General features: G+C 28.5%; 1 protein-coding gene across 1 annotated transcript in view; it reads right to left on the minus strand.

Annotated features, from left to right (window-relative positions):
• Positions 1–12,965: 12,965 nt before the first annotated feature.
• LOC136083183 (uncharacterized) overlaps positions 12,966–18,615 on the minus strand; it is a 53,396-nt gene continuing 47,746 nt past the window's right edge. The window contains exons 18-20 of the mRNA XM_065802587.1: positions 14,761–15,249; positions 13,673–13,711; positions 12,966–13,568 (exon numbers count right to left, since the gene is read on the minus strand). Coding sequence (XP_065658659.1) covers positions 13,114–13,568; positions 13,673–13,711; positions 14,761–15,249 — 983 coding nt within the window. The 3' untranslated portion in view covers positions 12,966–13,113. The remainder of the gene's footprint in view (positions 13,569–13,672; positions 13,712–14,760; positions 15,250–18,615) is intronic.

The following is an 18,615-nucleotide window of genomic DNA, read 5'->3' on the forward strand; positions in this document are numbered from 1 at the left end:
GCAGAACGTGCTATTTGTAGGATTAAAGTATTTCACCAAATAAGTAATGAAATTCCTTTGGTGTTTCACAGTTCAATTAACCAACTATGGACAGTCACTTGTTTTTTGTGTAATTTTCAGCCACCACTTATCATAAAATCGAAATTAAAAGTAAAAACATTTAATTACATATAGAGGGTAATATACTTTCTTTGGTATTTACTTTACTGTTCAATATTTGGGACAAAAAATAGTAATGTAAAAATTATTTAACTTAATAATTAACTTAAAAAAGAACTTGATTATTGAAAGGTGTCTTTATAATAGCGATTCCTTTAAATGTATACACGAAAGTAACAAAACTGGGACTTGCTTAACTCCATTGCTATTTGTATTTGAGTATAATAACCAGCATAATCTTTTTTTTTATATGGGTGTCCATTGTCTAATTCGATATAAAAGTCATTGTCATTCAAATGTTCAGAAATAGACAAATGCTTTTTCATTCTGGGACATTTAATTTCAATTTAAATCATAATAATATTCAGCTTCTTCATCATGTACAAGACCGTCCGGACTCGCAGATAACCAAAGTAAATTAGGTTTTATTACAATTCCAGTTGTCCTAACTGAAATATTACAATTTAATCTGTTTTTTAAAAATTCAATTTATTTCTCTCGTGCATGTGGCTCATAAGCAAGCATGTGGTCTAAAGACTTTTGTATAAATTTATAAAAATCAGTTGTCCTAACTGAAATATTACAATTTTATCTATTTTTTTTAAAAACTTTTTGTGTGTTATTATTTAACTGATGAACAAGAGTTTTAAATCGTCTTTTGCAGATATAGATTTTATGAGAAGTACTTGAAGTTAAGCGATGTTTTCTTAGATTAAACCAGGGCACAGTGGGCCAGTGACTGAACAAAAGTATAGCAACCAAAATCAGAATTTTGATGTTTAAATGATTTCAAACCATAATAACGATACTATAAAGCAATTTAAAACCGTTTATATAGACTTAAAGTTTTAATGAATATACTAATGCTGCGGTTGAAGTAGACGCGAATGTAAATTAAAGAAAAAAATTATAAAGAGAAAAATGTTGTTTAAAAAATCGATGGAAATAAAATTTACATAAAATAAAGCGCTTTTTAAAATATTATATTATAACTCTATAAATTATCTAGATTTTAAAAGTTGTAAGACTAAAATTGGTAAGTAATAAACATATTTATAGCAATTTTAAGTATACTTTAAATATGTAAAAGTCATGTAGTTAAACATGATAAAAGTCACGCATTCATTTATGATTATTATTTTAATGACTATTGTAGTTTATAATTGTCATGGGAATTTTAACTTCGTATTTATATACGATTTTATGTAATAGGAGAGAAGGTTGAAAAACGCTCAGATTGTTGTTTTTAATATATATATAAACCGATGCAAGAATGCAACAATAAGCTCTAGGCCCACAAATTCGGTAATGTTTCTCCAAGTTAAATAACATCTAGAGTAATTTTCTCCAGATGTAATTACATCTGAAAAAAATTATATATGCAACTACATCTGGTTAAAATAATGCATTATTAGCTAATTTTTTTTTCCAAATGTATTTACATCTGAAAAAAGTCATAAGGTAAGTATGGGTATTAAGGCCCGGCGGGTAATAAGGCCCACTAATCCAAACTTAGGGAAAAAATAAATTGTGAAACTTTTTTTCGACATTAAAATATTAGAGTTATCTGGTTTTATCACTGGCAGCAAAAAAAAATCAGCATTTTTTTACCGCGCGTTCGACAAAGCAAGATTACTTTGTTAGTTTCGTCAAAAATTGCTTAAGTTTAATTTTTAAGATACGTGTTTTTACATTTTAAAATATTTTATAAAGCTTCTTTTTTTTTCAATTGCATTTATTTGCATTAAGTACTTATTCGTTATCATTACTCATCATGTAATATTTATGCAAGTGTTGAAACAAAAGGATACATTATCGATAAACGTAACAGGTTCAAAGCGGGTAATAAGGCCCACTAAAAGGTGAATATATCGACTGAATCTGGTCCTTCACCAGCTTCAGTCACCCAACCCAGTCCCTCAACAGTTTCAGTCGATCAACCTGAAATTAATCTTAATGCAAGTTTCAATGATTTAATGCCGAGTCCTGCTAAAAAGAAAAATATGGCTATGGTCGGTCGCAAAAAAAGTTTTAACTATGTTGTTAAAGCCCTAACGAAAGAAGATTTTCAATCTTCTACTTCTAAAGCTGTTAATAATAAGAATTAGGGCAAAGGAAAAGCAAATGTTTCTAAAGACCTGAAAAAAGATTATTCTCAATCTTCCACTTCTAAAGCTGTTAATAAGCTGTAGAATAAAGGCAAAGGAAAACTAAGTGCAAAGAAAAGTAAGTCTGTAAGTGTGGATGTGAATGATTGGTTTTGTTTGTTATGCCAGCAAAAGTCTGTAGAAAGTATGCGACAATGTTGTAAATGTAAAGTATGGTACCACGAGGCGTGCATGGGGTATGATTCTGAAGATGAGGAAGAATTAGTATGTCCATTCTGCGAAAAATAATGTTTTTCTTTGTAACATTTCTTTATTGAATTTTTTAATTTTCTGTTGTTATTCACTGTTGTATAAAAAATTGATTCTTTTAAAGTAATATGCAAGATTACTTATTATTTTATAAATGTGAGATAAACTATGCATTAAAAGAATGTTTCCAAACTTTTTTCTTGTTTTTCTTTATTTATTTTTTGTATTTTTTACATGGGCCTTATTACCCCCATAAGGGGGTAATAAGGCCCAATTAAGGTATGTTACAAAAACATGAATATCTTTTGTTATAATTATTTCCTCAATATACAGATAAGATTTTTACATCAAGGAATGGTTAATCTTAAGCAGCAATCAAAAATATTTTTTTAAACTTAATTTTTAAAGCCTAAATGACCAAAAGTCTGTTAGGTGGGCCTTAATACCCATACTTACCTTACATACTTATATCTACTTACATACTTATATCTAATGATATATAAATAGATGTTGTTATACTTAGATCATTGAAAAATTAGTAGAACTTACGAAAATATCAAAATACCAAATTAACTTACAAGCTTACGAAAATATCAGTAGAACTTACAGAGTTTCTTGCTTTTTTTCCGCAAAAATTTTTGTTTTAAAAAAAATTTTAATACTTTAATATAAGCCTCATTACATGCACTTTTCTATCTATATTCCTTCTCTGTAGTATGTTAAAAAATAAATAACATAACTATAAAGGGAGTAACTAGTCTTTTTTGTAAATAGCAAATCTAACATTGTATTGAATAATAATTTTAAAAAGTTGTAAAGCCTTTAACAAACACAATGCTTTTAGAAACTTTTAGAAACAAACTTTTCTTGCCTTAACTTTAGAAATGAATCGGTTTCGATTGTACTCAGAACCTGGTGTTCAATTGCTAATGTGGCCATTCCACAAAGGCGGTCCTGAGAAAGAGTCAATCGAAGGTAATTTTTGATAATTTTTAATTTAGTAAAAATTCTTTCTTAACTAGCCACTGATACGGGGAGGGTAAGCAAAATTCTCAGTGCTACATACACATTGGGAAAGATGTCAATCAAGCGTTTTTTTGTAATATAAAACAGTGTTGTTTTGGGGCAGCTTTCGTTTGGCAACATCGGAGCTAAAATTACAATTTCACAAAACAGTTCATTCCCATTGATGTCACTCTTGCCATCAGCTGTCAAAATGGATTGCAGGTTTTTGCACTTTTCTTTAATTTCATATGTTTCACATTTGTCTATTTTTTTTAAGTTATAAAGGAATTTGAAATGTTTGCTGTGATTTTCCATTAGTTCAAATCTTTCTGACAATGAATTAATTGCAGTGTCTAAAACTACAAAAAAAAAAATTTACTTTGAAAGACTCTTTTGCCGACTTCACAGGTTCATCTTTGCTTTCATAGGAAAATTGCCTTTTGATCTTTCTTGGCTTAACCACTACTTTATCAGAGAAATTTGGATCGATGTCTAGTTTTTTGGCTAGTTCCTTTGCATCTGTAATAACGTTATTCAGTCCATTTTTTGATCTCAAGTTCTCCAAAAAATACTTAACACTTTCAATTAGTTTCAAAGCGCTCTGCAAATCAACAGTTTTCATCTGAAGTGTTTTGCTTACTAAATTAATTTTGAACAAAACATTATACCAAGTGACCAAACAGCAGAGGAATTTGAAATCTGTAATTTTTTTGGCAATTCCCATAGCGGTACATTTTCCAAAAGAATCAATCTTAGAATCTAACGTTGATTCATAAACAGCGTCATAAATCTCATCAATGTGGTATCGCAAAGGATCGAGGGCGTCTATCCTGCTCTCCCAACGGGTTTCACTTAAAGGTTTTACAGTCAAGTTAGTTACATGGTTTGTTAACATATTCCATCTATGGTTTATCCAGAAAAAAAGTCATAAAGTTCTTGTATATTGTTGAAAAAGTTAACAGCTAAAGTGCAGGAAAGTGCTGCATCATTGACAACAAGGTTTAATGAATGACTTTCACAAGGAACAAAAAAAGCTCGAGGGTTAAGGTCAAGGATCCTTTTTTGTACTCCTACATTCTTTCCCTTTATATTTGATTCATTATCATAACCTTGGCCACGCATATTTTGTAAAGATATTCCTTTTTTTGAAAGCTCGTCTAACAAGCAAGCTGTCAACCCTTGCCCAGATGTATCTGAGACCTGAACAAATCCAAGAAAATGTTCCCTTACGTTTACTTCTTCACCTGGAAATGCATAAACAAACCGAACTACAAGAGTCATTTGTTTCTTACGACTTACGTCAGGAGTGCAGTCAAGAATTATAGAATAATACGAAGCTTTTTTCAGTTCACACACGATATGCTCTGTAACTTTACAGGAAAGAAGAACAATAAACTCATTTTGAATTTGTTTGCTTAAATAATGCACGTGAGTTTCTTTGACAGTTATCCGACGAAGATGTTTAGAAAGGACAGTGTCAAATTTTGAAATGTGTTCAACAAGTTTTAAAAAGTTTCCATTGTTTTCTTTGAAAACTGTTTCACTTGTTCCACGAAAAGCTAATCCTTGAGTGCCAAGGAATTGCGCAATACAAACAATTCGTTTTAAAACTGCTTACCAATGATCAGTTTCAGCTTGAATCATACGTTGATGTTGGGAATCAATAGTGTTGCCTAATTGCAATCTCGTGGCAAGTTCTCGATAAGAAATGGTCGCATTTTCGTGAGAGGTTGACCTTTCATGTGTACGTAAAACATTTGACATGTTTTGCCAATCAGAGTACCCCTCTGTTCCACAAGATATATGTCATCAGTACTAAATAGCTTGCAAAAAAAAACAAAATACTAAATTTTTAGATATTGAATACACTAGCCAATCCCTGTCAATGTCTTCTCCATTTGGCAACTTAGTTTTGTAATTGACAACTGTAAACCGTCTGCCTGAACTACTGTCAATAGGAAGTTAATATTTTTAACCTGCATTGGTCTTTTTATAACAAGCACTTGACGAATGTCATCTGTGATTCTGGCTGGCCACATTCCGCAGTCTTCAAGCGAGTCCTATGATAGTGACGAAGTGACCGTTTTTTCCTCGGCACCAGAGTTCTGAAACAATAACGATGATTATTTTACTAAATGATATATAAAATACTAATGTTGTTTTTGTATAAATTTAATAAAATCATTTTACTAAATTTATACAAAAACAACATTATTTTTAAAGTTCATTTTTTAAATGTGGATGAAGGATGATTATTACGTTTTTAGTTGATTTTTTCCAAATTACATAACCCTACTTTTTTCGCTTTTTTAAAATGGCATAGAAATCTTTTGTTTGTAAAATTTGTTAAAAGTTTTTTTTTATATTTTATCTTTTATTTTTGTGCTTTTGTTTGTTTTTTATTTTTACACCAAAAAAAATTAATTTGCCGTATTTATTATCATTTATTTTATTTTGCTTACTAATTTCCAGAATTGTAATATATATTTATATGGATACAAATATACAACTGTATTTTGATTTAGTTTTTTTTGATTCACTTATTTGTGTGAAGAGTTTAATTAGTTTGATTTTATTTAGCTTATATATTTTATAAAACTATTGTAAACATTCAACTAAAAATAAACTTTTTAAATAAATAAAGATCAACGTGGTGGAAAAGTCCGCTTAAATTCTTTGTAATCTTATACAATTTACGCTTGTTTAAGCGATAAACATAAATAAATGGAAAAAAAGAAAAATACCTTGGCATTATTTACTTATATTTTTAAAAACATTTTTAAATTTGCGGCAGATTTTTTAACTAAGTTCGAAATAGATTTCGTTGGAGAGGAGTTAAAATTAAAGTTTTTATTTTAAAACAAGACTTGGTACTTTCGAAGACTTCGTACTTTCGAAGACTTGGTACTTTCGAAGACTTGGTACTTTCGAATGCCTTTGACTGTATCTGTATATAAATTTTTTTTTAACAAAAAGCATATAAACTAACAAATTCAAAATTTTTCCATTCTTTTTAGTTCTACTGCAGTCACTATTTTGTTTTAGTTAGTCAACTGTTGAAATATGATTTCAATTTTGTAAATTTTCATGATTTAAAATTTACTTATTAGCCAGCAGTCAGAAAAAATTGATTTGAGGTAAGAATAGTTTTATTTAGAGATATCATGACAAACCATAATGTTTGTTTGTTGTAATGTAGTTTGAAAAATAAAAAATTAAAACTTAATTTTTTTTAATCAAAGCAACACTCAATTTGCAGGGCACACACACACATACACACACACACACATATATATATATATATATATATATATATATATATATATATATGCAAAAACACATTAAATTAGCGTAAGTATCGTAATAGAATAGTGTAAATAGAGAAAGTAAAATAGGAAATAAATCAACAAAAATGACTTTTAGCATCCGTAACATTTTGCGCAACAGCTCGACTTATGTCTTTAGGTCTCTTAACTCTAAATTGTTTCTGGACTTCAATTTTAGTTGGTCTCCCCATTGGCACTGGTCTACTACCACGTGAAAAATCTTTTCTTTGTCTTGCAACTGCAGTTAGCTGTGTTTCAATTTTCACATTTCTTCTATTTAAATTTACTGATGTTTTTAATGAAAAAAGCGTTGCCAAAGCACCTCCGGTAGTATTTATACTTTTTAGCCTCAATTTAATGCTTTTAATAATTTTTTCAATTCTGGATCTATTTCGGCTAAATCTAACAGTCTTTTAAATTCAGATAAAGCTTCTTCACACTCATAATATATAGATTCAAAATTTTCTGAACCAATTTTGTCTTTATTTGATGTTAAAAATATGTGTCCATTATTTTCGTTAATAGAGTTTACACTGCTTCTTGATTTTCAACTGGTAAATAAATAGAAATAGAAATAAATAGAAATAGAAATTAATTGATAATTTAATAAGTAGTATCTTTATTTATTTTTATCCATTAATAATTCAACATAATGGAATAGGGTTATCTGTTGTGTTTTTTTTTAAAGATTTTCTTTTATCTGTGTATCATCATTGTATCAAAATATAAAATTAAAATATTAAGAAACAAAGATTTTTGATTTTCCCCTGAGGTACCTACTTAATTTATATAAACATGTTTAATTGAAAAGCCTTTTTATAAAAAGATCTAAGTTCTTTTTTTCTAGAATTGAATTTTCGTTACTTCGGTTCTTTATATTTTTTAATTACAAAGTTATTAAGATTTAAAAAAAATACCTACTACATTTATTATTATTTTTTGAATTTTCTTTAAACAATAAAAAAATGTAAAATTTGATTAAGCTCCCTGAAAAATTTCAATTTTAAAAAGTTTTCATTAATAATTAAAGTAAGCACTATGAAAACAGTTTTTTCTGTAGATTAAAACAAATAAATGTATAATTATTGTTTCAGTCAGTTCTTGTTTCTTTAGACTAAAAAAATTAAGTAAAATAATAAATGAACTCAACTTTGCTGATTAGTGGTTACAAATGCCGGAATATAAATCTTGGGCAACGCATGGGGACGCAAATACTACAGCAAAGTGCAGAGCTTGTCCTATTCCATGAAACAAAATTGAACTATATAATATGGGTCAAAGAGCATTGAAAAGTCATTTAAAAGTAAAGAAGCATTTTGAGGGTTTACTGGAAAACCACATGTATACCACTCATCAATGTGTCAAAAAGTTCACATGTTGTAATAACCATTTCATCAAAAAACAAAGTTCAAGTTTCCACTCTTCAGCCATATGTTGTTTTAGATTTGGTAATTGATGCAGAGATCAGATGGACACTTAAAAACGTTTTATCGCTATTTTATTTTTATTCTAGCGATGGACTATTAACTTTATTCAAACCAATGTTTCCTGACAGTGCTTTAGCAGAAAAGTTTTCTCTGCAAAGAGGCAAGTGCTTATATTAATTAATTTTGAACTAGCTCCTCATTATCAGTCAATTCTTTTGAAAGATATAGGTAAGTTAGACTTTCATGCTGTTTCTTTCGATGAAAGTTTTAACATAGTTGTTCAAATGGGTTAGATCTTGTTGTAAATTATTAGGATGGTGTTCTAAACTGTGTGTGTACATGTTACCTAGACTCAACCTTCCTTAGACATTGTAGCAGAGGTCTTCTACACCATTTCTTTAATTTTGGCTAAATTTTATTTCTTTGCTCATGTGAAAAATATTATGCAACAATTTTTAACCATTTATCAGAATCCTAAACCTATGATACCGTTTTAGTATAATGACCTTTACCAATACGATACGACCTTTACTTTTGAAAGATTCATTAAAGCTGATGTTTTTAGATCAATGTATTTAAAGGTTTTATCCAGAGAGCTTTTGCATTATGCAGTAAAGAACACATAAATCATGAATTAAAGTTTCTAACAGAAATGTTTACAGAAAATGGTTATAATAAAAAAATACTTCAAAACATTGTCAAAAAAATAAAAAACAATAAGCAAAATAATCAAAATAATCAACAAAACAACAACAATAACATCAAAAAACTAGAACCAAATTATATTTCTCTACCATGGGTACCAAAATTAAGTAATCAATTAAAACAGATATTTAAAAGTGTAGGCTATACTCCAGTTTTTAAATCACCAAAAAATCTTCAACAATTAATAATTCAAAAAAACAAGCCTCGACTTCCCAAAAACTCTTACCCAGGAGTCTACAGACTTGATTGTTCGTGTGGAAAGCTCTATCTAGGTGAAACAAAACTCAAGGTTTCAACTCGCATTTGCCAACATCAAAAACATACTTTTGAGGGAAAATGGAAAAATTCGGCCGTAGCGGGGCATTCCAGAAATTGCCATGGTGCCTTTGGCTGGAATAATAACAATACTGTTAAAGTAGAGGAAGACTATTTTAAGAGAAAAGTGAGAGAGTCCTTGGAAATACAGTTTCACCAGTGTTCTCCGGGTGAAGGCGGTTTGAATGAAGACGACGGTGATTACGTCACATCGTCGTTTTGGAAACCTTATTTTTCTTTTTTAAGACGCAAGAACACAATGTATTCTTGCGTCTTAAAAAACCGTTAAAAAAACAAACAAATAATAAAACTTCAATGTAATGTCATTACATTGAAGTTTTATTATTTGTTTGTTTTTTTAACGGTTTTTTATATTACTTGAATAACGAGGGTATATATAACCCCTAGAAATATTGTAATTTATTATAAGAAAGAGGATAAGTTTACATACTATACCAGATGTTTCAACTTAATTAAATTTTATAAAAGCTTATCTAAGATGTTAACTTTTAAAAATTCAATGTAATGTGTTCTTGCGTTTTAAAAAAGAAAAATAAGGTTTCCAAAACGACGATGTGACGTAATCACCGTCGTCTTCATTCAAACCGCCTTCATCCGGAGAACACTGGTGAAACTGTATTTCCAAGGACTCTCTCACTTTTCTCTTAAAATAGTCTTCAAAATAAATTATTTATGTATTTTTTATTAAACAAGCTAAAAAAAGCATATTAGATTTTTCCTATCAAGTTTTATATAATAAATGAATCCTTACAAAATGTTGATTTTTAAGTAAAATTTGACCAACTCTAGTTAAAATTCGTATATATTATATTGTAACATTATTTTTAGTGTGTAATTAATGAAAAAGTATATAACTCATATACTTTTCATCAATTACACACTAAAAATAATATTGGTTTAAAAAATATAACCTCGTATGCGTACTTAATTTAAACAATTTTATCCAGCTAGTGTGTGTTTTATTTCCATATCTTCTATCCAACCATTTACTTCGTCTTCTGATTTAATTGGCGTTCTTAGTTATACAACATTTTCATCTTCAAAAATTAATTTTGAATTAGATAAAATAGGCAGCGTTGTAAGATTTTTTTGGAAACACGTGGATCGAGAAACTATGTTTACTATATTTATTTACTATATTTTGTATTTGAAAGTTAGATTTTTGCAGACTTACCTCTCTTTTAAAATCAGCGAATCAGATTGCGCCATTAAAGTTGCTATTCTGTGCTTATAGAGGATTTGTAAAGTCGCGAGCGGGATCGTATTACAGGGGCGGTTCTAGGGGGTATCCTGTGTTGCCCAGGATTCACCCATAATATTCTTAGAAATGATAAAAAATTATGTTTCATAATATAAAAAATACTCAACTTAAATTTATAGTATACTAATATGTATATACGAGTTCTTTGAAAAAATAAATATTGCCCTAAGAGAAAAACATACACGGCTATGACAATGTTTCAAAGACACCTATTAATCAGGATTCTTTTTTTAAAGTAAACGGAACCGAAAGAACCCTTTTAAAGAGCTACATTACTATTTAAGATAAGTCTGAAAAAAAAAAACTTTGTTCATCTGATGTAAGATTTTGGTATGAAATATGTGTACTTTGTTCAAGTCAACCTTATTTTTCAAGTTCAATATTTCAATTAAGTTTAATACTGCATTAAATGAAAGTAAAAAGTTTAAAATTCTGCTTTATAAATATTGTGTGGAAAATATTTAGAAATAGTAGACTTATTATTAGGTAGTTTGGTGTCATAATTTATTAGGTGGTTTGGTGTCATAATTTATTTTCTCAGTATATATTATTAAGCTCTATATCGTAGATAATAATATTGATAAGGATCCTCGTTTATATACTTTAGAATACATTACTCTTCTCTTATTCGGATCTATTTAGAAATTAGATCGACTTTGATGTTATGGATTGCTTTAATCCAGTCTCTTCTTCTAAAAGTCGGTTTTCCAAAAGAAACAATATAAATTTTAAATCCACATTAGTTTTCATATATTTTTGAGTAACTAATGACACAACAACTGGTTGAAATAATATAACTCTTGTTACAAAATCAATAAGTGAATAAATTTCCTAACAAAACATACAAACATCTTAAAGTTTTATGCTGGAAAATTTTTGATTGTTTTTTTTGCCTACAAGAATGCGCGCGCATGTTTTTCTGAAAACGAGAATGTAAACGTTCGCACGTCATCTATAGACTGGGTGAATAAAAAAATGCAATTGGTTTTACTCAGTATTTGGTCAGCTTACGTAAATAAAAACCTGAGTGATTTTGGTCAAACATTTATTCACGTAAACCTGGACAATTACTCAGCGTTTTGGGAGTAAATTCCTTAGCTTTACGTGAATAAAAATTTTAGCGAATTTCTTAAAATTTTTCTGGACGTAAAGCTGAACAATTACTCCAACAACGCAGAATAAAAGCAATTGCTTTTTTTTTATTCACCCGGCCTAACGTCTAACTTTTTTTTGATTAATACATCCCATAAGCTTTTAAAAAAAGAGCAGAAAATTGCTACTTTGGTGAGTGTTTAGTAAAACTAAGATTTTTCAAACAGCCTGCGCCCCCACTAAACTTTTTAATAACTAAAAAAATTGTTCACGTCTCTTCTAATATCCGCATACATAAAGAATACATTGCGCGCGCTCCCATATCCAAAATTTAAAAAGTACGACCCACCCTCATGAGCACAGTCAATGATTATAACTTCAAACTAGTCAATGATTATAACTTCAAACTAAATACAGATAAAAAAAGATGCAGTAATGAAGTCGTTTAGCCGGATTCGAGCGACTGTAGCATACATCATGTAAGTCATTATTGCAATAAAACAAATTTCACTAGAAAAAAAGTAAACACTCAAGTCTCTTCCAAATTTATGTAACACCAAAATTAAAAAAAAAGGTGTGGATATGGAAACAACCATTCACAACAAATAAAAATATATATACAACAGATTTAATATCAACGCAGATATAGACAATAAAATGTAAGGACCGCGTAATACAGAAGTTGTCATTACAACTTGTAATAATAAACGCACATAGTGATAAATAATAATAATACTGAACGAAGAAAATTAAGAGAGATTAGTAACATCTTGCCATATCCGATAAGTAAATATAAGCGTAACTACATTAGTACAAACCGAATCTATATTTGTTCAAACCCACTAGTAAATACGGAAATCAATCAATCAAAGTTTACAAAGAACTATAAATAATGAAAGGTGATTAAATCGAACAAAAATAGCGAAACAACGGCAACAAGGTCTGTTGCGCAGCTGACAGGCGTGAAACCGAAAACAAAATTGATAATATTTTTATTCTATGATTCAATCTAAATTATTTATGTGGCCAAAAAAAAAAATTTACTAACCAAAGAATAATATTAGAGTATAATTTGGTGGCTGCATCTAGATATGTGCAAGAGTTACCACTTTATTTAGATAAACCACTACCTCAACTACTACCTTGGTTTGTTGTTGCTTTCATTGTTTATGTTAATGAACTTTAATTGTTATTAATTTTCGTTATTAGGCTGCAGTTGAGTTATGCATGATTCAACTGTATATATTTATATAACATAAATGTCATTTAAAAATACATAAGAATAACAAAACAACAATTGGTTAAGCAAGTTTTTATATTAACATAACGCTAAAGTTATAAAAAATAAAAATGAATGTAAAGCCAAACAATGAGAAAAAAATGCTGTTAGTTGCGATTGCGCAACTCCAACCTTTATTTACAAATAATACTTTAGAGTGTAATTATCATTTTCCATTTACAATTCTCAGATCTTTAATGGAACCAAACTGTTGACCATACCATGGATTTGAAGCATACACTTTGACATTTTGAAACGATTTTGAAACTATATTTAAGACATTATTAGTATTTGTTCCATTTATATACATCCTAAATGAATAAATTCCATCGACTTTTTCATGAGATATTTTAATATCTGACCACGTATTGAGCGGTAATTGGGGTGTTTTAATATAAACACTACTTCCAGACCAAACATGCATTCCTGTGTCATCATAAAAATACATAGCAGGAATCCTACTTTGAGGTCCACCAACAGTCAAATGAATAACATTTCTCCATTCTACCAAATATGAAGTGGGCTTTATCCTGAAAGAAATATAATATGTTTCTTCCAGTATTGGCAACATTCCAAGAAAATTATCCTTCTGTAATACCTCTTCAGTATAAACATAAAAACCTAAACAGAAGTCACACGAAATATTTATAACAAGAAATATTGTTAACAAAAATGCTTATACAAACATACTTTAATATAATATTTTGTTATTAAACAAACCCTACCTTTTGTAACAAGCTCAACATTTGTCAAAGAAACGTTATCTAAATAAAATAGACAACTAAGCTGTATCAAGCGTAAAAATAAACATATATAGAAAAACTACATAAATAAAAATCCTATATCAAGCATGTTGAACTTATCAGTGAGTTTTCACAAGTTTGTTTATCTACAGGAAGAGGAAAAAAAACAAAAACACACCGAGTATGCATAATTTAAATATACATTTTTTTCCGAAGTAAAACTACACCTACTGGCATGATTATTACTGTTTCCATAGAAAAATGGAGACCCACGTTAAGGAATCAACTTTATTAAATGCAATAAAGTACAATGCTTATCCTTTTCTACCAAATTATTTAAAAAGTATAAAACGATTAAACAAAACTGTAAAAACTTAAGAAACGAATTCTAAAATGGATAAAAACTTTACCCATAAAACCATCAGATCCAATTAATATTACTATTTTTTTTTTTAATGTATTAGTATTATGTCATCGTTTATGACGCTTGAAGTGCTTCGAACTTTTTCAATCTCGTTTTAAACCTGTAAATAAGCTTTTTCTTGAGTAGAAGATAGTAAGAAAAATGTCGAAAAACAGAATGTTAAGTAACTAATGCTATGATAATAAAAAAAAATCATAAAGACGAAACAAAATCATTTTTTACAAGAATAAAGTTGTATATTTTAAACCTGCAGATGTACTAGATTTAGACTGTGTATTCAGTGAAAAAGAAGATGATGATGAAACTAATTTTAATTAAAATTAAAACGAATATATTATTAACGAGTAAATTTAAAAAACTTTGCCAATTCCATGCGCTTAACTCTACTAAGAACGTTTATTCAAAATTATTTCTACCCCAAATGCATTAAAAATTTATTTAAAAAACACTATTCTAAATATTGTGTATGTCTGATGTGAGGATCTCATTCAAAAATGGGTTCCAAAACAGATAAGCTTTACTTTTAAAGCAATTTTTGGCTTGATGCCACCAAATAAAATAGCTAAATCATTATTAAAATATATTAGTAATAAATATTAAAATCATTTATCAAAGAATATAGAAGTTTCAATTTCTTTATAATTACCTGCTTTTCCATTTATGATTGCAAAATCTTTTATGAAACCATCTTGAGCTTGATATGATTGATCTGAAGCATAAACATAAACATTTTCATAGGACTCTGGTTGAACATTTTCTACAATAAAAACCTTTTCTCCATTCAATTTTATTGTATACACATACGCAATATATTCTAACTGTTGACTTATTTCAATGTGTGACCACATGTTAGAAGGAATAGGAGCTGTTTTAAAAAAACTGCTAAGATTTCCACTTTGAGGAACAGTGATAGAAAGACTGCCGTCACCACTGTTGTGAAACCACACTCCTGGAACTCTATCATCATATGCATTTGCATCAGAACCAATGTTGAAACGAATAACATTGTGCCAACCTTCAGAATATGAGTTTGGTTTTACATCAAAATAAATTTTATAAGTTTTATCCAATATAGGAACAAATGCCACCAGTTTATTTTGAACCAAAGGCGTTTCTCTATCTTCTATCAGTTGCTCTAAAATGTTAAAACATGTATTTTAAATGTGTTTTACGCAAAAATTGTTTATTGTTTATTATGCATAAAATATAATTGATAATAACAATAAACTAAAAAAAACAAACTAAAATCAAACATTTATTGGGTTTTAATTTTTAAACAAGCTTGTTCTTGATGTAAATGTTAATAAAGCTAGCTCAAAAATTTTCTAATCAAATAAAAGTTCTTATAAAGACACAAAGATTTCAAAATATTAATTTAATACCATTGCCTATAATGATGAATTTATAAAAACAACAAATAATCTCCTTTTTCTTATTATTGCTTTATAAGACCTATTTCAAAAGTATATGCTACCTGCAAACAATTATAAAAAGATCACCTAAAATGACTTTTACAGAAATACTAATTGCAAAATTTCTTAAACTCCCTGTCCCTCACACAATGCATCTAATAATCATCTTTCCTATTTTGTCATAACTTCTTTATCAACCTTTCCTAAAATAAAAACCAAAACTTTAAACTGAACAGTCCTAAAATTACAATGTATAAATTTTGCCTCATGGTTACCCAATAACCTTTAGGAACAATCAACTTTTCCATTGCTTACATTTTTTAAAATAACACCTACTCCATCAAAATTAAATCATTTGCATTGAACTGATCTTGCAGTTAACCAACACTGAAACCTTTAAAAAAAACTGCAAAAACGAACAAATAAAAAACAAGGAAATTAACTCTTATGCTAAATTTATTTATTATGATTATCATTCTTTCCTTATTTAATTTAAAAAACTGCTGTGAATAATATACAACTTTATAACACATTAACTAATATATAACTTTATAAAAAATTTAACTAATCTTCATAATTCTCTTGAATGTTTATAAAAACATTGAATGTTTATAAAAACATTATCTTTTGAAATTTTTGTGTTCCAAATTTTCAGATTTATGGTGTTCCAAAATTTCAAATAAACTTTACCAAAGCGGAAAGAGCATTATATTTAGACAAATTTAGAACAGTACATAACAACTAAAATGTTACCCTAACTCTAGATTCACCCATTTCCATACCACACTTGTCAGATAACGCAGCAGATATGATTGTAGATAAGACAAATATTATGGTAGAAGACTTGGCCGGGTTGGTATCTGCAGTTGTTGTAATAATAAAGTAGAACAAATATGGTTAACTACCCAGCTAACATAAAACATAAAAGTTTGAGCATGTTCGACGAGCATTGCAAACGTTCAAGCACGTTTTATGAATGTCCCTTAAAAGTTATGGAAAATTGTTTAGTCCCAGCTAACAATTAACAGTCAATAAACATTAAACTCCCTGTTCCTTATAAAACATATCTGATAATTATCTTTCCTATTGTGTCATAACTTTTTATCCTAAAATATCAACATGGCTAAAAACCAAAATTTTTTTAAAACCAAATATACCAGTTGTTATAATAATAAAGTTGAACAAATATGGTTAACTAATTGGAAAAGAAATTATTTGGATGCATTTATTTTGACCCTGAAACAATAATACTAAAAATTAAAGAGCCAAAGAACTATCAATAATAGTATAATCAAAAATGCCATAGTGTACTTATAATGTAAGATTTTAACTTTTCTAATGACAGTGTTGTAATGTAAATATTATGTAAAATATTAACTTTTCTGAAGACAGTGAAACTAAAATATTATAGCTGGGTGAAAGCATATATCAACTTTTTAATAACGAAAATTGATAGATAATACATTTCTATATGCAGTTTAATATTGTTTTTTAACTCAGCATATTGGCTCCAACTTTTTAAGTATAAAATGGCACTTTTACAGAAACTCTTGATTTTATTTTTACTGGAAAACATAATCAAGTCTGTAACCTGAGGTATAATTTGATGCTTAGAGACTGTGATAAAGGTCATCTAGTACAGACTTGGATGTTAAATTAATCAATATTTCACCATTGTCTTTGTGTGAAACAATACCAAAACTCAATATAGTCATGGAAATTACAAAGAAACCTTATGCTACTATAATATTGCAATTGATGATAATATTCTCTATTCTGTTAAACAATGTCACATTAACTTATAGTCTAACATACATATTGTTAATTTCCCTCATTTAATATTATTAATATCTTAAACACCAATTTCAATTGGTATTTGTTAAAGAATTTGGTGATATAAGTACTTCCGTTTCTTAACTAATGAATATTGATAAAATATTTTTCAAACATAATAAAATATTAGAACTTTTAAGCAATGTAGATACAAATATATCTGTTGGCAGTGACAAAGTTCACCCAAGAACACTTATAGAATGCTCATCATCACTACCTCATCATCATTGTCATCGTCATCATTAGCAATTCTACTAATTTTTGAAGAAACCTTAGCTTCCAGCAAATTGTTGGGTCTATAGAAAAAATTGAGTGTCACTCCTAATTTTGAAAAAAGGTAATTAACTTATGTAAGAAAATTATAGACAATGACTTCTATTCTCTATAGACTTTTTGAATCAGTCACACATAAAGATTATGGATTACTTAATAACAAAGATTATGGATCACTTAATAACAAATATTCTGAATCACTTAGTTTTATAATATTGCTGGACTTAATAGTAGTCCCCTTTCGAGTGTGTTTGACACAAAACTCTTGGCAGCCATTGCAACAAAGATAATGGTGATAAAGAGTTGCAGCACTTTATTTTATAAGAAAACATGAACAAAAAGTGTATGTAAATATCTAATGTACGTAAACTTCAAATTATGTAATGTTAAAACATACTAAAATATAAATCAAGTTTTACAGCTTTACTTTCACCTAAAAATTGCATTACGGCAACATCTCCTTAGTTTTGAACTCTAGCATTTATTTCCTTTTTATAAAGACTTTTATTTATCATATAGTTTTAAAATTTTCATAACTTCAAATGCCAACATGGCCAAAAGGTTAGCTCACAGAGCTTCTGAGCAAAAATACCATGGTTCAAATTACACCACTGGCAACTTTTTTTTAATTAAAAACTTTTGAAGCTTTATATATATTGTAACATTGGCCAGGTGAATAAAAAAAAAAGGAACTGCTTTTACTGAGTAATTGCTCAGATTTATGTGAACAAAAATTTGAGCAATTTTAACCAAATTTTTATTCACGCAAAGCTGAGCAACTACTCCAAAAACACTGAGTAAAAACAATTGCTTTTTTTTATTAACTCAGCCTCATAAGTTAAGGTATTACAAACTATAAAAAACAAAAGAGAGAGAATTTTTAAAAGCCTACAACTTCTAAAAACATCAAAACACCGGAAGAAATTTGTTGCGCTTATATGTCATGATAAAGATACTTATGTTATTTTAGTTTTACATTTCGA

Source organism: Hydra vulgaris, chromosome 08, assembly GCF_038396675.1.
Source record: "Hydra vulgaris chromosome 08, alternate assembly HydraT2T_AEP".
NCBI lineage: Eukaryota > Metazoa > Cnidaria > Hydrozoa > Anthoathecata > Hydridae > Hydra > Hydra vulgaris.